At 39.8% G+C, this 21592-nt stretch overlaps 2 protein-coding genes across 2 annotated transcripts; one reads left to right on the top strand and one right to left on the bottom strand.

The window, feature by feature from the left end:
- Window positions 1-126: 126 nt before the first annotated feature.
- Window positions 127-15322, bottom strand: ahi1 (Abelson helper integration site 1). The gene is made up of 27 exons (XM_080414606.1): window positions 15296-15322; window positions 13654-13720; window positions 13012-13136; window positions 12146-12705; window positions 11405-11490; window positions 11113-11299; window positions 10717-10909; window positions 9865-9960; window positions 9585-9770; window positions 8465-8617; window positions 8088-8220; window positions 7565-7688; window positions 7039-7268; window positions 6630-6736; window positions 6427-6545; window positions 6102-6232; window positions 5264-5404; window positions 4833-4996; window positions 4309-4354; window positions 4124-4176; window positions 3734-3842; window positions 2900-2958; window positions 2544-2609; window positions 2295-2457; window positions 1938-1999; window positions 1481-1560; window positions 127-1076 (listed from the first exon to the last, which is right to left on the bottom strand). The coding sequence occupies exons 2-27, from the start codon at window positions 13661-13663 to the stop codon at window positions 893-895; spliced, it is 3567 nt and encodes a 1188-aa protein (XP_080270732.1). The 5' UTR covers window positions 13664-13720; window positions 15296-15322; the 3' UTR covers window positions 127-892.
- A 40-nt stretch (window positions 15323-15362) lies between these two features.
- On the top strand, window positions 15363-21494 carry LOC308074566 (uncharacterized protein). Its single transcript, XM_080414062.1, has 13 exons — window positions 15363-15624; window positions 16136-16255; window positions 16811-16930; window positions 17234-17353; window positions 17953-18072; window positions 18233-18441; window positions 18896-18941; window positions 19150-19283; window positions 19534-19665; window positions 19897-20011; window positions 20187-20321; window positions 20422-20547; window positions 21192-21494. The coding sequence occupies exons 1-13, from the start codon at window positions 15423-15425 to the stop codon at window positions 21344-21346; spliced, it is 1734 nt and encodes a 577-aa protein (XP_080270188.1). The 5' UTR covers window positions 15363-15422; the 3' UTR covers window positions 21347-21494.
- Window positions 21495-21592: the final 98 nt, after the last annotated feature.

Below are 21592 nucleotides of genomic sequence, written 5' to 3'. Positions count from 1 at the left end.
TTGAAGACTTTTATTCAGTAATGTTGTAAACTGATTTGAATTCATACAAAATGTAAAATATAAAGTTTTATCTTTGCAGCATGAATGTTCTCATATTCCTTCTCATGCCATTGTTTTCCTGCCCAATCAATTGTCAAGGTACATGATACAGTTTGCAGTCAACTGCATAGATAACAAGTTAAAAACATTAAGGTCAATAAAACACATTTTGTGCTACCATATAATTAATTACAAATCAGAGGCAAAGATTGTAAGCAACGATGACACATCAGCAATTAGATTTAAAGTAAGGAACAAACGAATCACTCATGGCAACCTATGTTAATTAATTTCTACACATTCTTAATCTCTTACAGGTTAAGAAAATACACCTACTGTACATACTTTCATGTGTCTTTCATCTATTGTCTGTAAAAAGTTACAAAAAGACTAAGTCTATATTAGTTAACTATAATAAATAATACAATATATAAAACATAGCAAAATTACAATCCCCAGGATTGTACAATACTATCTGACAACAAAATTACTTTTTACTGTACATTGTTTTATATTCTTTATAAAGTGCAAAAAAACAGAACCAGGATATACTGGCTGGACTATACAGTTGCTGTCAGGCAGAAACTTTGTATCTTCATATTTAAACTTCTTATGTTATAAATTAATACCCTACTTCATTGTACAACAGTAGCGAAAATAGCCGATCTACAATCTCGGGATACGACTTGTTAGCTTGTAAATCTGCTATTTTTTTAAAGTATTAACTAGAGCAGTTAACAGTTTTGGACATACAAGGTTTGTACCCGACAGTGACAATTTAGTAATTGTATCCTATTACTAAAACTCGAAGAAACTCAGTGGATAATCATGTGAGGGTTCAATGCCATGGGTTTTAGATATCGGGTTCAAAGGCTCCATTAGGCTGTCCTGTTGGCCTCTTTGGGAGAGGTCTGTCTGTTGATCTAGCTCTCCTCCTGCTGTTCAGTGTCCCTGAGGCATCTGGATCTGAAGATGTGGCCTGAGAGGCAGGTGATGGCGGCACTCCAAGCCTTTTCACCTTCTTTTTCCTTTTACCTCTGGTTGAAATCCAAAAGTGAGGAAGGTTAATAACAACAAAATGCCAGGATGTCCTGGGCAATTAAGAAGTTGAACGGTGCTATTTGATGATGATGTTTAGAACTCAATATTTCTAAAATAAGCTATTCAATGTCTAGAAATGGTAAAGATAATTCTTTTGGTCACTTTTAAAAGCAGGTAACTTTATTTGGGTAAAGTTAGATGTCTCGATTTGAAAGGCAAATCTTGCCGTTTTCTAATCTGGAAATGAGGTCATCCAAGTAGTTTTTTTTTCTCTGACCAGCCAGATAAGAAAATTGAAGTGCAGATGTGCTGTGAAGGTAGTCCTTATGCGCTGTTTAGTGACCTCACTCACGGATTGAAACTGGAAGAATTTACAGACAGCGACAACTAAGGGGCTTACTTGTTATCACTCAACTCTGGGTCAGTATCTTGCTCGGAAAGAAACTTCAGTTCACCAGATGCACTAATGGCAGCAGACACCTTGGAGACAGCAGGGGGAAAACATGAATGAGAGCATGAAGAAAAAGGTAGCATGCATGTGACAACACTGGTGATGGCGTTAGATAGCATGTTAGCGTGTTGGCCATCACTATTATCGTCTAGTTATTCATTTTGTTGAGGTAAGCAAATTTATTTAGAATGCTGCACACACAAAACCATTAGACAGAAAAACAAAACAAATGTGGTGGAATATATATATATATATAAGACTGATACATCATACAAATTTGTATGCTACCCACCAATATCTACAGAAAACATACAACCTATTACACAAATTAATTTACTAAAAGAGTTCTCAGTACCACAGTATCTATGCCAAAGGATCAGTAGACTCATCACATTCTATTTCTTACCTTGGTTGGCGTTGATCTCTCAACATTCCCCTCGGACTGAGAAGCCTCATCGACAAGATCTCCTGTAATGGATAGAACATACCTCATCACCTGGGGCCACATCCATAGAGATACATACACAGTCTGTCATATCCACAGAGAGACATACAACATAAACAGCGATACATATTGCATAAACAGAGATACATACAGTATAGCACAATCAGAGATACAAACTGCATAAACAAAGACATACGGCATAAACAGAGATACATACTGCATAAACATAGATACATACAGCACCCAAAGACATACATCCGCAGAAACACATTATACAGCATCCACACGGTTTGTCAAAGCAACTGAGTGTTCACTTACCCTCCTCTGCTACATAAGAAGCTGGGAAGTAACCCTGCTGTCCGTTGGCCAGACGTCCAAACCACCAGTTGTCGTTGTCTTTGTACAGCACATGGATGACATCGCCGCGGTTCACGGTCAGTTCGTCGGACCGGTTGGCACTGTAGTCATACAGCGAGACAACCTGAGGAAGAACAAGAGAGAGGAAGAGGATTTTAGTAGCAGGACAGTGTGAAACAGATTGTGTGTGATTAGGCAAATGGTACTTACGGTTTGCTGAGCCGTGGTCGGTTCTGTTCCCAGACGGTTGGCTGGGGAAGCAGGATCATGGAGATTCTGATGGGAAAAAATTAGCACTTGTTAAACCTCCCAAGTGGTTCCTATGGTGGAATCACACCTTTTAGTAGATAGTATAGCACCTATGAGAGTGTACAAATGTCCATTTAGTTCGATTTGTACACTCTCCAAGAGTTACAAATGGATAAATTAACATAACATAGCCATACTCCATCCATTAAGATATACAGGACCACATTGAAGGTGTCGTTTAGCATTCTGGGAAATAAGTACACTATGATAATATTAGTAATATTACATTAAAAATACATTTGCTTTAGCAGCCTTACCGCCTGTAGTTTGAGAGAGGTGGCTCTTTTTAGACGCTGACCAACCGGACTGAACCCACCTGTAAACACAGCAGAAACAATAAAAATAAAAAACAAGACAAACTTTGAACATGACAGCTGACACGACAACTCCAAAAACATTTGACAGCATTTGCAGTGATCACCTACGGACACAGGTGAATATTACAAGAGGTCCATCTTTGTCTCTCTCAATGGTGTACATGCTTCTTGAGATGCTAAACCACAATACTGATACTAGGAGAGTTCAGGGTTCTTAAATCCCTGTCGTGCTTTGTCGGCAGAATTCCCCGTCAACTCTGCATGAGGTGGTCCTAAGCTCATTTGTGTAAGCGACTTGTGTAAGAGACTTTTTTTATTTTCAAATATTTGACCGTATACAGCATATTAATTTGCACAAACAAACCAATTTTTTTGCACAAAGCCAACTCTCTACTGCATATTATGATTTAGTGCTAAATGTATATGTGTAGATATGTATAATAGAGTGAGATAACGGTATAAACTGTCTGTAATGTAGGGCATTGTCACCTTGAATGGGCGGTTCTGCCAGTAGAACCATTACCATGCACATCATGGTGTAAGTAAGACAAAAACATGCTTAATTGACACTTTACTGCGTCATTAGAGTTGAAGCCGGCTCAATGTTTCTTTTTGTAGCGCATCACACCTGTCATGCAGTTTGTAGCTTTATGTTGCTAGCTTACATTGAAAATGACTTGCAGCCTGTTGCTTTGTCGCTGCTAGTTCGAATGCAGACTCACAGCAAACAATGACTTGGTTGTATTGCCTCAGAAGAAAACAATGCATACTCACGGCTCAGGGATGCCTGGGGGACAAGTGGCTCTGCCACAGAGCCAGAGAGCTGCATCTTGGAGTGAGGAGAGAGGAGAGACGGGAGAGGTAGCAAGGTGCTTGGTCCCATCTGAAGAAGGGATAAATCAAGTTACATGGCTGTGTATGCATTTAAGGATATGAATACTCCTTCAGAAGAACACAATTGAACAGAAGTGTTAATAATGTGAAATTGAAACATTTTACACGGTTATAAAACTCAAGTAATTTACCCAAGACACAGTTTTATACTGTAGTACCACTAGGGCTGCTAAAGTAATAACTTAAGAGAAATAAGTTCAGCTTGTTTGCACACTTCGACCTGGCATTCACTGTATTGGAGCGTATAAATCTAATGACATAGATACTCACTGTGCCAGTGTCCAAAGTCAGACTCCTCCCTATCTGAGTCATGGCAACTTTGTCTAGAAACCAGAAACACAAAGCTCATGAGTTTGTCTCTTCAGTACAAAGCAAACACATGATATGTATAAGTCAGCATACCGTGGCCATGGCCTTTCCATAGCAAACAGAAGACTCCTGCCTCAAATACATACCTTGTTCATAAAAGTATTCAGGAGTCTGAGAACGTTGACGTGGCTCCTAGAAAGGGTTTGAAAGGGTTCCAAGATTAACAGAATACAATGTTCCTGAGTGAAATAAGAATTTGGAACTACTCTATGGTCTATTGCATTGGTTCTCAATGTGGGGTTATTGTTTGCTGCTGTGAATAAAGTTTGGAGCATCAAAAGTGAGGGTCCCAAGCTAAATGATAGATAGTTAGGATCCAAATGGACCTTACTGCTATGTAACTCCAAAAGTGTTTCATTTGATTAATACTGAGGATTTTACAGTGTATATTGAGGTCCCCAAGATAAATATAACAAATTGTGTCAAATGGGGTCTGTGGCCTAATGAAATTAAAAAAGGTTAAGAATTACTGCCTGGTCTATTGACCATATTCACATGGCAGCCATTTTGCTCTTACATGATACCCCCATATCCTGACAGTGGGGTTTCACATCACCAATTTATCAGGCAATTTAAACAAATGTTCAGAAGAAGCAAGGTAACTACTTACAAGCATTGAGTCCAGCTTGTCTTTCACACGCTGCATCTTCAATGACATCCTTGCCGCTTGGGTGTACTGATCTATGGAGGAAGAGGCAGAGGTGTCCTGGAACACCATGGCCTCGGAGCTGGTCCCGTTCAGCACTTTCATATTCTGAACCTCCAGCTGGGAGACTGCACAGCATAGGAAAGAATGATTAAGAGAGATAGTAAAGAAGCTCAGAGAATTACAGTCATAAAAATATCATATAAAAACCCAAAGGAGCAATGAAAAGACAAAGATATTAAATCAGAGCTCATGGGTGGTACATGGAAAACAATTAGCATTTGGGTCACCTTAAATTAGTGTTCTGACAAAAGAACACTAAAAGAAAAAGAAGAGAATTCAAAATAACAGACAGAATCAAAAACTAAATCAATCATCAATAAAAAGATGCCAACCTTTGTGGTCGTACAGGTAGATGTGGACGGGCTGGCTCTGACCGAAGGCACAGAAGGCCACCATGTTCTCGTGAGGGTGGAAGGCCACGCAGCGGAGTGCTGTGGGGTAACACAGCTCAGAGTACACCGCCAACTGGTCACCTGGAAAACCAGACAAGACATCCAGCAGGCTGTTCTTTTGGTGCTAGTAGACAGATACTTATTTTGTTTTTCACTTCTGTTATTATGAGTGTTCTGCAGTACTGTAGTACCACCTGGTATGGATGTCTGTCTGTAGCTTTAAAGTCACAACTGCTGCACCAAGTGAACATTTGTTCAAAGATTGTTGGACAACCACTTCAGAGGCTCTATACATCTACTTATAATAACAGTATGATAAGGTTGGCAAGGAATATCACTTCAAACACTAGCCATGCTTTGTATGGAGAATATAGGTTGCTGCCTTCAGGAAGGAGATACGGTGTTCCAACATACAATAAGGTCAAACTGAAGAGGTCCTTTGTCCATCAGACGACATTGAGGCTTAATCAGGAGTTATAGGCCAGGGGTAGGCTGAGTGGTGGACACTGCTCTTGTCTTTGCATGTCTTTATGTATGTATTTTGTTGTTTTCCTGTGTCATGTCAAATGTGTGTACTGTTATATGTTGCATACATGGCTGTTGGGTCGCAAGACAAATTTCAGTGCAAACTGACAATAAAGTATTATCGTATCGTATCGTATAACACCCCCCCCCCCTCCCGACACACACACACAACACACGCTGTGTGTAGAATAATGTCAGACCTCTTCAGCAAGAGAAGGTGCTTTATTACAGGAGAAGCACATGACATCCTCACCAGTTTCAGCGTTCCAAACATAGGCCATCCCGTCCTCGCTGCCGGAGAAGATGAAGCTCCCACAAGGAGTGAAGGTACTGTAGATACGCTCTCTGTAGTTTGTGGCACCAGTATACTTCTTTATCGCCAAGCTGTAAAAACAGACAAAATAAATAAAGAAGACCACATAAAATGGATATCCCCACTTTACATACATGTGTTGTAATAAATGAGCATATATACATAGATTATAGGTAGTTGAAGCATTAATACATAAGTAACTATATACATATATACACAGTACACACACACACACAACACAAGATCAAAAGTATACAGTATTTACATTCTCAGATCCATCACCCTAAGGACACTGTCTTTGGCATGGATGAGAAGACGTCGTCCATTTGGATGTACCTCCAACATGTTGATGGGAATGCCGCTCAGGTCTCTCTCATCAATTTTCTGAGAGGAGATGACAGGAGAATATTCAACTTTGCTTTATAAGTAAAGGAATCAAGAAAACACCCGTTTGCTGTTTTCTATTACCTTCTCTATGCACCAGTGACGGCATGGCTGCCGCTGCTTGCTCTCACTTAATGAGGTTTTCCACACAATGATTAGACCGCTGTTGTCTGCCGTGAACATTCTCCGCCCTGAATGAAATTTGAAATAAATTTAAAATATTTTTACTTCTCAGAACATACACCCATGCCACGTCATTCCAAAAAATAACAGCTTACTCTTCAATCTCATCATAAAACATGACAATCAAAACAAAACAGTAGACGCTAAGAGTTTGTTTCCAGAAGATTATGTAATCTTACATTCTAAAATGCAGTAAATTTAGTCTATAGATGCAACTTATTTCAACATACTGTAACACTTTAATTCATGTATAAAATAAGCATAAATGCATATGTATGGTGTCAACTTTTTATATTCTGCAAAAGCGCACCTTCACAGTCGAAGCAAGCCGTGTTGATGAAACTGCTGTGACCCTCGAACTCCTGGAGCAGCTGGCCGTTGACGTCATGAACATCCAGCCTCCAGACCCGCACCAGACAGTCGTAACCCCCCGTCACTACCAGGTTCTTGGCCATGGGGTGGAACTGAGCGCAATACACAAACTTCGGGTGGGGGAGCACCTTCTGAGCTATACCAAGGAGCTCCTCCACATTCCATATTCTATACAGGAAAGAAGGCAGTAAAACATTACCCATAAATACATTTATATTTCATGGAAAATGATTAATAGAGACACAGCTTGAGACAAACAATCAGCAGAGGGAGATATCTACATCTAAAGGCACTGCAAGAAGATGATGATCGCTACAACAAGGACAAGAGCTCCCTCTAGAGGCACTATGAAAGTCAGCCAATATAAAAGTGAGAGTTCAAGACATCATTTGTGACCACTTACACAGTACAAGTGTCTTATGTTCCAGTGTGTCAATATTACTTATCCATTTAGCTGATAGTACCTGACAGTGCCATCAGACGAAGCAGACAGGAGGCTCCGGTCATCTCTAGACCAGCAGAGATCATATACAATGCTGAGATGTCCATTGAAGGCAGCCAAAACCTTGCCAGAGGGAATCTCATACACTGAAAAAACAACAGGCTTAATAAGCATCTTTACTGGGAATATATTAATGATTAAAAGCATTGTTTTTATAATCATTATCCGTATGCTTTTCTAATCACTCACTTTCCTTCTACATAAGCATAGATACATAATATAAACAACAACATATTGTTGGTAGAATTTACTTTTTTTGCCTGCAACGGTGGAGAAAACCAAACAAACCTACACCCACGTCTTTGAAAATTAATCCTGATACCATAAAAATATGAAGGACCGCCCTAAAATCTGTGCCTTGGTTCTACAATACTATCTGCCATTTTAGCCACAGAACACATCAGGCTTCATTTAGCTGAGTGATCAGCTGAAACCCTGTGAGGACTAAGAGGGAGCATCAGAGCATGACATGAGGTTCTGCTTACCTATGACAGGGAAAGCATCTCTGTCAGCGCAGGCTGCAGCCAGTGTCGTCCCATCATGAGAAAAACGCATTGTGAAGCATCCCATCCGACCACCGCGGAACGACAACACAGGCTTGTTGGGAATTCGACAGATCTTTAACATAAAAAAACAAGACAAGACAAAACAAGACATTTACGAATATCACTAAATTATCAAATTCATTATTAGTTTGCAATGGTACAGTTGTTGTGCACCTGCCCTCTGCTTTTTTGTTTAGCTTTTCGCTAGGGGTGTTTACATAAATTAATTTAAAAACACTGTTAAATGAACAACTACCACAGCAGAAATAAAAGAGTCTGAAGAGCTCCTTCCAGTTAGTAATTTGAGCTCCACCAACCTGTCCAGGCATCCTGCTCCATTTCAGGACAGATGCTTTGCTCTCAAGAGGCTGTATCAAGCTTCTCCTGGTGACCTCACACTGGAGCTCACTATAAGAGGTGCTGCCTCTCTCCTCCTGCAGCGCCATCATGGAGCGCATACTGGGATCCACCTGGAAAACAAATATTAAAATCAGCTTCTACACAATACTTAGCTCACTAATTGTTTGACATCGGAATTTTATACCACAATGTCTGAAAAGGATGTTACTATTGTATGTTACATGTTACATTGTAACTGCAGTGCTGCAGTGGCCATGTACAGTAGACTATCAAAGAAACAGAGCCATAGTGTTGCATGTTGTCGTTATTAGATGGTGTTTATGTTTGCCACAATTTATGGAACAGTTAAAAGTATTGTGTGTTTGACATTAATGACCCATAAATTGACCCCACTGAATTTGTTTTTGTATTATATTTTTTGTGTATATATATATATTTCTTTTTTTACTTCATTTAAAATCCTTCTTTAATAATATATATATTCTACTGTGTACACTTTATTTTTATTTTATTTATTTTTTGACTTGTTTTCATTTTTCATTGCAATTGTGTCTTATTTTTCTGTATTGTCTTTTGTTTTAATGGTACAAGGAGAAACCAGGGTTGTGGCTCTTTCGGAGCGGGAACTTTGGGGGGGTGGGAGGGTTAACATACATTCACTGTTTTTTGTATGCTCATTATTATAGACCTGTATGTGAAAATATAAAATAAAAAAACCTTGAACAAAAAAAAAGTATTGTGTGTTTTATGGTATGCTCTTAAATCATTCACTGCCACAATTATTGCTGGCCGCGTTTGCCCACTGCCAGAGATTTTATCGAAAAAAAAAAAGTACTCAGGAGCCGAGATACAGAATTTTTAAGTTTTAAGTTAACAAGGAAGTGCATGGGAGTCTAGATCTTCGAAAAATCATATCTCCTTGGTCTTTGGGTCAAATTTGGGGAAAGAAAATACGTTTTTTACGTCAGTGGCAGCATTGGTAAACGGGAATAATTACGTTTATTACATCAGTGGCAGTGAATGAGTTAAAAAGGATGAGTTAAATAAAGTTGTAGTTTTAACAAAAAACGAACTTACATGCTCTGGAAGTTTGATGCCCTTCACAGTAATGTAAAGTGTGGATGCATATCTGCTCCGGGGGTATTTTCTCCACCAGTCTACGACTTCAATAGATTTTGTTTGTTTTTTTGCCCGGGCTGGGGGACAGAATAGCTGGAGACGAACTTTACTGTCAATGTTGAACACTCCATTAGTGCCTACAAGCTGAAAGATAGAGGTGAAGATCACAGTGACATAAGCACTAAAAAAGACAATGAAAAACTAAGTGGAAATTCAATGACCGGTCTACATGTTTTACCTTCAGAAATGCCCACGCAATTTTTCTGAATCCTCGTTCATGTTTGTCAACATCAATATTCGCTCTTGCTTCCTCCATAGTCATGAAATCAATCACCTGTAAAAGATTTAAAAAAGAAATAGTAGCTTACAGGCAAAAGACACATACTTGTTCCTGAATTATGGCCAGTTTGAATTCCTAGAATCAGGTTGGAAAGGTTTGGAGAGGTAAACTGAACAAATAATATACTTCCATTGAAGTAAGCGAACATCAAAAGCAATTCAACCAGACTATGGAACAGTTTCCACCTGTCAACCATCAGACTGTTGAACAAGTGCTGAGCCTTGTCGCTATGTCAGTCTTGCCTACATACGCCCGGCATTATCACTACTTTATATAGGACCAAGTAAAGTAAGTAATATAGGACCATCAATTAGGGTTGCTAAATTCCAGGAATATTCAAGGTGTAAATTTTCCATGGGAATTATTGGGAAATAACCAGATGAAAATGGAAATATAGGGGTTATTTTCCCAGAATGTATTTACCATGGCATATTTGCACATATAAACAAGTCCATTAATTAATCAATACATTTCCCAAATACATTACCTTTAATTTGTCAAATACATACAATTTGCCATGTGGATCGTTAGTTAGGGCTTGGGCAAAATGTTGTGAGCTTGGTTCACCACTGTAAATGTGTGACTTGTGACAATAAACCTGATGTTGAAAAGTTGAAAGTTGAGGAGGACACTGCGGTCTTGCTGTGCAGCTCTCAGGTGTCAATACTGCTGAAAAATAAGTGTGTATGCAGCCATGCACAGCCAATCTTACCTGGGTAAGTAAAGGTTGAAGACCATGCTAAAGCTTACCTCAAAAAAGAGTAGAACCCTGGGGCTAGTGTCATCGTCTTGGAGGAAGTAACCAAAGCGCTCATTAAAGATGATCTGCTCCTCCCACTCAGGAACGGTTGATTTGTTCTTTTTGAAGTCAAAGGGTTGGGTCATGATGGGAAGAATATGCTCAACATTTTCCTGCTCATAATAGGAGATGACTGGCCGATGGCTGGAAAGAAGGACAAAGCATTTCAAGTAATGAAGGCATAATGTAATGGGCAGGTATTGGGCACTGGGCAGCAAACGTCATGCCAGTGTCTCCTCCATATTCATCCAGCAAGGGTGCACTACCACAGCAACGTTACCGCCACTGCTGCATAAAATTAAAGAGGAAACCACTAAATCACAACAAAGCAGCATGTCGATTCTCACCAGTCCTCTTTCTTCACATACTGTCCAGTGGTCTCATCGATGACATGGACCTTGACCATGGGATGTGATATCAGTAGGTCAGTCTTAAGGCGGTCTGTCCTATGGATGTACACTGCCAGCACCAGGTCATCATCAAATGTTGGTTTCTTTGGCACATCTGCCTCCGTTTCACTGTCATCCTTGATGACTGAGAATGAGAGAGTAAGTGATGAAAATCATCCACCTCGTATTGTGTTTATATAATTGTCACCTACAATGCCAAATACTATGATGATAATCAGTTGAACATTACCTCGTTTTCTTTTCGTTTTCTTCTTTCCTTTGGATTCAGCTGTGTTCTCTAAATCAGCATCCTGCTCTACAAGTTCCTCGTCCTCCCTGATGAGCAAAAGAGAGTTCAGTCCCTTTTTATAGTTACCTCTACATTCTGCAGAAAATCAGATACTACAGTAACCTACTGTGACAGAGACTAAAAAAAGAATCAAAAGGCATGAGTTTGGTTAGGCTATAATCCAGTAATTTCCCTGCCAACAAATAATCTGGTTTTACACACACAGAGACCCCCCCCAGCCCCTCTTTTTTTTAAATATATTTTTGGATAGTATTAGTGAAGAGAGACAGGAAACGGGGAGAGAGAGACAGGGAATGACACACAGCAAAGGCCGTCGGGCTCGGGACTCGAACCTGCGACACGCTGTCAGGCTACATTGAACCTAAGTGCCCAGACCGCTAGGCCAGCGGTCCGGGCCACACAGAAACATTTTTAAAAGAGCTTTCACCCTGTGGCCGATTCTACAAATGCCATCTAAAATCAGTAGTTCTCACACTTTCAAGATTTTTCAAAAATGTTCAAAAATAGCAGATGTACAAGCCTGCAGCTATTTTTTAATAGGCAACGCAAAAATCTAAAATGACACAGATGCTTTCACGGTTTTAATGGGTTAAGATATCTTTCGCATTTGTATTTTCAGGCTAAGAAAGTCCCTCCAACCCACCGAGACAAAATCTTGATGAATTTACCATTATTACACACCTCATTTCTGACTCTGCGTTGACTGCTTTCGTCTTCTTCTTTTTCTTCTTCCCCACATCATTATTCAAAACCATGTCTTGGGAGGCGGTGTTCCCGTCTCCTTTTTTCGTGGTCCGTTCCTCCTCCACCTGACATATCTGCAGCTGGTATTCACGCAGCAGCTCGTCCTCAGCATCCACCGCCACCTGTCTCTCCGCTTCGCCTTTGTTCTTCCCTTTTCTACTCTTTCTCTTCGATGCCGCTCCGGCTGCATCGTCTGGCACCACGGTGACCTCTGACCTGGAAGCGTTAGCGTCCTCCGTGCCGTCATTCTCAACGTAACCTGGCGTGTCCTCCTGGACAGGGGCGGAAGGAAGTGCCCTCCTGCTCTTCTTCTTGCCCTTAGATGGCTGAGTGTCTTCCTCGTTCCCGCTGACGTCCTTAACCTTCTCCGCTATCTCTCTCCCTCTGCGTGTGTTGTTGGTGAGACGAGGGCTGCCCTGCTCGTACGTGTTTTGAACGATAGTCTCATCCTCCTCTGTGTCTTTCTCAACGTCGAGGCTGTGTTTCAGAGTCTGAAGCTGAGAAATGGAGTAGTCAAAAAAAGACGAGTACGAATATCTGCGTTAAGATGTAACGTTTCTCGTGTTGCATAGAAAAGAACTATACTTTGCTACTACTTTGTACTACAATTTGAGACACAAGTAGTCCGTCCCACATTAAGTTAAATTACACCATGCAATAAACATTTGGGGAGATCTAGCATGTGAGTGAGTCCTGCCGGGAATGATGCCGCAGGCAGAGTGGCAAAGGCCCTGTTGATATCCAAACGTGAAAAACATTGTTCCAATCTGCTAACACTTCATATCAGGTCTTTTTGATCATACCACAATGCTCTCCTGGTGTTCTGAACCTTTCTTTTTCGACTTTTTCTTCTCTGATGGAGGGTTGGTGTACTTCTTGAGGACCTCATTGAATGTATCCCTGGTCTTTGCACGGGCTTCACTCACACCTGCAGAAAGAAAGTCTTCAGTCAACGCCATGAGCTGACATGGGTTTTGTACAGTGGTGGAAAGGAACTAAGTACATGTACTCAAGTACTGTACTTAAGAAACATTTTGAGGTACTTTTACCTCAAATTTTCAAGACTTTTACTTCTACTCCACTACATCTCAGAGGCAAATATTGTACTTTTTATTCCATTATTTGAAAACTTAGTTACTGGTTACTTAGTACATTTTGATTATTATTACAAAACATACATTACCCACTTCAGCCCTACAGTATATATACATTGTCATTTTGGCCATTTGAAAATGGCCTATAATAGCTCACAATGCATAGATCTGCTATTTTCAAAAGATTTTAATACATTTGAAAACTGAATAACTTACTTATTAGTATTTCTATGCAGTATTGATACTTTTACTTAAGTAAAACATGAGAGTACTTCTTCCATCACTGATTTTGTACATTATTCTGCAGTTGTGTTTGCATATGCGTGTTTGTTGGTAAAGCTAAGAACTCACCTGCAGGCATTCTCAGGCACCGAAATTAATCTCATTCTGTAGAAGGTACACTCAGCCAAAAGGGACTCTTCCGTTATAACAGGCAGAAAAACATTACCCCCAACTCGTACCTAATGTTGATATATTTAGTATATAAGATGCTACGCCACTCTAAAAGCCAAGCATAATGACAGCATGTAGTTTGATTGCCTATGGCAAATAACCTTAGTTGAGATTAGCTTAGCTAACGTTTACTACTTAGCTTGCTAGCTAACTTTGCCGATTATAGGGTGGCAAGGCAGGCTAACATAAGTATTTATATTTAGCTAAGTGGCGTACACTTTTATGGAAAGAGCTAGAATAGCAAAACAAATCACAAACACCAGCACAATACTTTGAAAACCTAGGAAACCCTACAGTAAGTAAGTTCCTAGCCTGCAGTGATTGCTCTCTCCTCACCGACGACGCCGCTATGGTTGCCAAGTCAACAACAAAGTCAGTGTTGCCAGATTTTGCGAGAGAAATAAGCAACCAGGTCAGCAGGTCTATGAAAACAAGCCCAAAAGAAGCAGGCCACATGAACACGTTTTGAACATCAGCTATTTGAAAATAGCAGCTCTACTTGTGGATCTGCTATTTTCAAAGAGAAATCTTAAAAAGGAATGTTTTTGAAACATTTTAAATACACAAATAGCCAAGTTAGTTAAGTAGGCTAAATGATGAAGAAGATTGAGAACCACTGGCTTAAACAACATTTAGAAAGCCAAGCCCAAATAAGCAACTACACTTTAGAAACAAGCCCAAATACGCAGCTACATTTGAGAAACAATACCCAAAAAAACGTAACCAGGCAGGCAGCAACTACCAATATTTACAAGCAACTTTACAGAAAACAAGCCCAAAGTCGCTTATAATAAGCAGACCTGGCAACACTGAACAAGACCCCGGTGACGCCAGAATTCAACGGAACATTGCTCGGGGGGACAGCCACGCTTGTGATTGGCTTGTCGGCATAGCTTGTCGGCTGCTAGGCAAATGTATTATTAGTGACTTTACACACACCACACAGTAATTGAAGTTTAAGACAATATTGTCTTAACAACTTCTGACATCATATGTGTCATCTGCTGGTTGCTGTTAATCGGAGTGAATTGACTGACAATTAATTTCATGATCACAGCGGGCTTGTCCCCCCTGACTATGGGACCCTATGAGTTTATCGTGACGTCACTGACTTGAACGTGGATTCACCAATGTGGATAGTGGAGTATTTCCAGTTTTCAATACTTTTACTTCTACACCTCTGCATCTCTGAGGAAAATATTGTATACTCCACCACAAAGTATTTGAAAACTTTAGTTACTAGTTACTTTGTAGATTTTGATTATTATTATTTAAAACATATACATGCGCCACTTAAGCTATATATGTACTTCTGCTACCTTATCTTCTGCTAGCTTGTAGATCTGCTATTTTCAAAAGAGTTTTTATACATTTTGAAAAATGTAAATGGGTCATTCTGCATAATGAGTACTTTTACTTTCGGTACTTAAAGTACATTTTATTGATTACAATACTTTTGTACTTTTACTCAAGTAAATATTGAATTCCGGACTTTTACTTGCTGTATTGATACTTTTACTTAAGTAAAACATGTGAGTACTTTTTCCACCACTGCTGGTAGTCACGTGATAGCATAAAGGCGTGTCTGTCTTTGTGCAGGTGCTGAGTGTATCCTTGCCAACTGTTCCACACACTCATCGAACATACATTCATTGTAGTCAACTGTCATGGCCTCTGGGCTTTGTGGAAAGTGTGCACAGTTGCTCCGAGCCTTTACTGCTCATTTCAAGAGGTTTTGTACAGACTTTGAACAAAGGATAAGGGAGCTGGTCAGAGAACTGTCCCGATGCACCTGTCTGGAGAGACACACTTCTCTCAAAGAACAGAAAACCACGGATGAGCTGACGTTGTTGCATCGCCTGGATATTGGTATACGAGAAGGATTTTACTAGAACATATATTGTGGGTGTTTCTGTTTTGTTTTATGTCTAGGCCTACTTGTTTTTTTTCTCGTTTCTTTTTCTTTATTGATGAGATCTATGACTATTATCTAAAATGTCTCTAGTGTTTATTAGGCTGTAGTATTACTAATTGAAATATCACGAAAATTATTCATCTGAAAGTTAAAACAAAACAATGAATTCTCTTTTGAGGTTAGATTATTGCTTGTTCTTTAGTTTTTTGTTTTAGTTGTTTATTATGTATAGGCTACTTTATTGGGTTAGCCTTGATGACTAAACTAGCTGTAGTTTACACACCTTTTTTATTACTGCTAAACGTGTACAAAGTATCAAAAATAATAGTGTAGTTTTACATAAGCCAATCATCTTGATGTAAAAGGTAAGCTTTTCTCAGCTCATTTGAGTAGGACAGACCGTTCTTGGCATGACAACAATTTGTTGACATTATAGTCATTATTCACAATTCTATCTCTTCACAGATCAAGAAAACCCAGCAGTAAGTGAAGAATGTCTGCAAGCACTGAAAAGACTTTCATCCTCAGATGACTGTGAACTACAACGGGCTGCCGCCTTGTATTATTTACAAGTTAGTCAACAATGTGAGTAGACAAATGGATTTGTATGTGAATTCTCACATTCTGCATGTGCTGAGCAGTTGTATGTCAAATGCAACTCATTGTTTGCACCTGAGGTTTCTTCAGCATCATGTCACCATTGTTGTAGTAGTGACATTCTCTTGATGATGGTTATGACCAGTATTATGCAAATGTACAACTAAGTGTTTCTCATAAAAGGTAGAAGATTCTTAGGTTGTGTTGGGATGATGTAAACACGAGAGGAAAATTTGCCTAACAGATTTACTTTAGTGAAACCTTACAATATGCATTATTATCATAACATTTCAATTAAAATGAGTTGTACTGTACAAAAAAAAAAGAAAAAAGATTGCATCTATTCTTACGCAAAATGTATCCACACCACCACATGCAGTCGTACCTTTCAAAGGGGTGTGGGTTAGTGGCTTCTCTTGCAGATTTGCGCTGGGCGAGTCTAATGAACCAAACATGGGGATTTAAATGAACCATGGCACCAGCCAAATTCGCCAGAGTCGATTTCAACCCCCAATACTCAACTTATTTCCTTATTTGTTACAGTGGAGTCTCCTCTGCCAGTTGCCTTCCTAGAGCCATTGATGGTTTTGCTTCTGTCAAGTGATCTGGATGTGCAAAAGACCACCTCTTTATCCTTGGTCAATGTGTTTGCAAAGAATAATGGTAAGTCAAGACAAAGACAAAGACAAAGACAAGACAAACCAATTGTAAAACCTTTTGCCTATAATGACTGATGCCAAAATAGTGATGCCAGTGTTAAAGTGGTTAAAGTAAGCCTGCAGACAGTGTCCTTTAGGGTTGTTTCAGCATTTATCCAACCAAGATTGTTCATATACACACTCATTAAATATACATTATTGTAGTTTTAGGATTTATATCAGAGGCTGGGGGTCATTGTGGGTATACCCATTTCTGCTGTTGAGTTGAACAACCTTATGCGTTTTCTTTGTTGTTGTTTTTTTCCAGTCTGTAAAGAGTTAGTGATAGAGATGGGGATGCTGGTGCCTCTGCTAGAGATGTTCCAGTCTGCAGACCCCACTGTTCAGTGTCACGCATGTGCATGTATTGCTATGCTGGCGTCGTCAGGTTTGTATGGATGGGAGATTTGAAAACAGTTTTTTATTTTATTTTAGTAAAACATAATGCCCAAAACAATCCATAACCTTTTCATACATTTTCATGACTTGATTATAATGACATGAGACCACTGTCCACCGTTCTTGAATGTTTGTCATTCCATGCAGCTGATTTATGTAAAGGTTGCTAACCGACAAACTGGATTTAAAAAGTAAAACAATATCAAAAGGGGTAAAATTATTTCTGCCCACACCCCAGTTTCACTTCAGTCATTTGCAACTTATCTTCATATAATTAGTCCTCATTAATGCTCATCATAAGATGTTTACTCGCTCTGTGTCTCAGAGGAGGGCTATGGCCCATTCAGAAACCTCCCTACCAGTAACATCATCAGTAGGCAGGTTTGGTCATTTTAAACCTCTTTTTGTTTTTACCAATGCTAGAACAATGGCTTCTATTTCAACATGCTAACTTTCCAGGAAGACAAAGTCTGTTTATTTTAGCCTGGAATCCCCATCGATTATGTCACTGGTAGGCAGGTAGACAGTACCTGTATTTCAGACCGTTGAGCACATGTGTAATGTGCGTTTATGTGTTTCTTTGTACAGAATCAAACAGAGAGGCCATTGTGTCTGATGGAGTGATATCATTGCTAGTTTTAGCAAAGTCCTATGACTCTCGAGTACAACAAAATGCCGTTTGGGCCCTGTTAAATCTCACTCAATCAGGTGGGTACTGACCTGATTTAATGTGTGTTGAACACTATACGCAAAGCATGTGTCATGCCATCTATGTTCTGGTTGACATTGTTGCAGTTTTTTCTGTGTACAATATTCAAATACATAGAAATTGAATTGTTACCCAGTGACGTGTCCTCTCTTTTTCCAGTCTGGTCTATGAGGGTCTTATGTCAAGCAGGGGCTATTCCTGTCTTGGTGCTTCTATTGCAGTCCTCAGATTGGGAAGTTCAGTTTTACAGCTGCTCTGCTTTATGCAACATCGCTGTGGTCCAGGAGCATCATTCGAAGTTACTGGGCATTGGGGATCATTTCCTCTTGAAGTCCCTGTTGACTCTTATGTCTTCCTCTGTGCAAAAGGTAATACTCAACTTACCAACATTAGTCAAGAGATGGCTTCACAGCACTGTCTGTAGAGACAATGCACAGACATTCTCTCTCAATATATAAGTTCAAGTTGGGGCAGGTGCCGGCAGCGGGTGGGAGTGTGTTGTTTGTCTGTGGCCATAATATGATCTGGCGGGTGTGCAGATCAATGGGCGCAGTTACAGTACAGCCCAAATACGGACATGTGCAAATCGGCATTGTTAGGTCAGTGGTTTCTGTTGGATCTGACGTCACACAGGCCATGTGAGGAGCTCTCCATAGTCAGGTTGTCTTTAATATTGAATCTTATAATTAAAGAATGTGTTTGCACTGTGCTGTGTCCAGAGATTCTATCAAATGACCCGATTGTGACAATAGTTAATCCTGACAGAAACTGAGTAAACATTTGCTTGACCAGTGATCATAAACCTTTTTATTCCATTTACAGAATTCATCCCAAGCATGCAGATGCCTTCAAATCCTTTCTGAGAATGGTAATCATAATGGCAATTATATTCATTTGACCTGGGGGTGGGGTTTTGTGGGAGTGTTAAAAAGAGTAGACCAATAATTGCTTTTTTTTGTTTTTCTTTATTGACACAGACAGTAAGAAAGAATAGCTAGAAAGCATAAGAGACCACCACTAGTGGATACAGATTTGATGTAATTTACAGAGCCCCATGCTGTTTGTTTTATTTTTAGTTCTGATTCAAGGACAGCTGATGGAGCTGGACTGTGTGCTGCCACTCAAGGCTGTGCTGTGTTCTTCTAGTCCTGCATGGGCAGAGTCAGCAATAACACTGCTGTCTTCACTGTCTGCAAACCCACAAAACAATGTAAGACTTCATATGATAGATCATCATGATAAGTTAAAGTGTGTGTTAAATATAGAAAAATAAAAAATGTTTTCATTAGTTATGTTGATGAGGATTCATTAGTTTGGCTGCAGTCATCAAATAATAATAAATACGGCACAAAACATGGTACACCACAGAATTATAACACGTGATACCACATATGGAAAAAGTGTGGCAAAGTTACATTGGAGCACAAGGAGTCATTATTGTATACCGTTTTCAATTTCAGGAGGCCCTGTTGAGTGAGGGCATTTTGAATGTGGTCGGCCGGTTGCTCCATCATCATAGAGTCAGCTCAGTTATCATCACTAACAGCTCTACCACAATCACCAACTTGTGTAGGACCAGCACCGGCCAACAGGTCAGGCTAGTGCTGCTATCCAATCTCATTGGTTTTATAACTCTTGACTTTTCTTGCTGCCAAGTGTTATGTGATTGAATTGTGTGCAATTTTGTACATATTTCTTGTGGCTGTTGAGCTCTTTCATCACATAGGTCAGAGCTAAGGGTCAGCCACAGAGTTGCATCTTTGGACATTAAACTTAAATCAGACATTTGAGGAAAAAATAACGTCTTTGTCATTGATATTCAGGCTGTGACGGAAACGCAGTGTTTATCAGGACTACTTCAGGTTCTTGTGTCTCCTGTTCCCTCAGAGGAGACTTTGCTGTGTGTGGCATCATGCCTACATCATCTGATGTCCTGGGGTGAGTGTTCTGGGTGTGTGAATTTGGCTGTCTCACTGTCTTATGAATGTTGGTTCTGGAACTTTATTCGTCCTGTGTTCCACTGTAGCCTTTAGACAAGTTGAAATTGATAATATGCTGCCTTGTTCTCTAATTTACTGAATTACGTGACCCGAGTTTCATTTCACAATTTCAGATACACTTCAGTCTCATTTATCAAAAACAATAACGTCGGAACAAGTTTCAGCACTGGTGAAGTTGTCGGGACAAATGGGAAATCCCCGGTTGTCATACACTTCTGCTGCCATCATAAGCAAACTAGAAATGGATGGTAATGTGATTGCAAATAGAACTCAGACTCCAAAAGTATTTAGATTTTACATTATAAATATTCATCTTTCATCGTGTTTAAACTGGAACACTTTATTTAGGGGAAGTCATCCAGTTGCTGAGACCTCACTACACTGCTGCCTCAGAATACCTATCGATGTTCCTGAAAAATGAGGAAGTGAGATTCCAGCAACTTGGCATAGCAACTATATACAACCTCAACAAGGGTATGTATTTGTTTTGTAACTGCACACACAGTACATACTGTACATGTTATGGTGTTGAGAGACATAAGATGACAGAAAGGGCGCGAGGTTTTACTCATGGTAATTTTGATGGTATACATGACTAATGGACAGATACTGGCTGGTGCAGATATAAAACTTGTGGATTTATATTTGGGGGGCACTTTCAAGCCCTTATTTGATAGTGACAGTGGAGAGAGACAGGAAATGGCAGGAGAGAGATGGGTAAGGACATGCAGCAAACAGACTTGGGTCGAATTCGAACCCAGGCCGGCTGTGCAAGTACTGAGCCTTAATGGTATGCGGTCTACTAGACTAGATGAGTCACTGGGACGTGCAAACCTGTGGCATTTTGAAATGGCATGGTGACCGAATATAGTTTATTTTATCATTTATATAGATTTGTTCACATTGTCATACTTGTCTGATCCCTGTAATTGTACCTAAGCCAAACCTGAATAAAGCCTAATTTAAACTCCATAGTAGGAAGATGTTGCTTGCTGACAATATCTGATTTTCAAGCGGGCACGCAAGAGCATCGCAATGGAGTATAAATTAAGCTTTAGTCATTAATATCTAATCAGGAATGATCAGCCTGAGGATTGACATGCCTTGTGACTCTGCAGATGGTGATTTTTCGGTTGTACTGGCTGGCAGTGGGCTGCAGACACAGCTTTTGAGGGTGCATGCACAGACAGAGGAGACAAGACGTTTACTCCAGATGATTCAGCTCCCTTCTTCTACATCTTCTGACCTTTCTTCTACTGAGTGCAAATATTGAGAGATGCGTTTACTATGAATTGTGTTGGGTACTAATCCTTTTTTGTTTTGTTTTTATGTACTGTATTGTACATGAGTAGCTAACTCGACTATGATTCAAAGGTAAGCTGTGCTAGTCAGTCATATGAGAAAGGATGCACTAGCCAAACTGATTGAAGGTGCTAAGTTTATGTAGAAGATATAGCAGTAGTTCTTTAGATGGTTTGTAGTCTAATGTTTAGTTTGTGTTTTTCTGCGTTTCATTTAC

This window comes from Gymnoscopelus braueri, assembly GCF_963280865.1.
Source record: "Gymnoscopelus braueri genome assembly, chromosome: 19".
Lineage (NCBI taxonomy): Eukaryota > Metazoa > Chordata > Actinopteri > Myctophiformes > Myctophidae > Gymnoscopelus > Gymnoscopelus braueri.
This window is presented reverse-complemented; position numbering and strand designations above follow the sequence as displayed.

Coding starts and splice junctions, on each gene's coding strand:
- LOC308074566 (XM_080414062.1), top strand. CDS start 15,423: ATGGCCTCTGGGCTTTGTGGAAAGTGTGCACAGTTGCTCCGAGCCTTT. Junction 15,625..16,135: donor GTTGCATCGCCTGGATATTG/GTATACGAGAAG, acceptor ATCTCTTCACAG/ATCAAGAAAACCCAGCAGTA. Junction 20,548..21,191: donor TATATACAACCTCAACAAGG/GTATGTATTTGT, acceptor GTGACTCTGCAG/ATGGTGATTTTTCGGTTGTA.
- ahi1 (XM_080414606.1), bottom strand. Junction 11,300..11,404: donor GAAAACGAAAAGAAAACGAG/GTAATGTTCAAC, acceptor TCTCATTCTCAG/TCATCAAGGATGACAGTGAA. Junction 3,843..4,123: donor TGACTTTGGACACTGGCACA/GTGAGTATCTAT, acceptor TCCCTTCTTCAG/ATGGGACCAAGCACCTTGCT.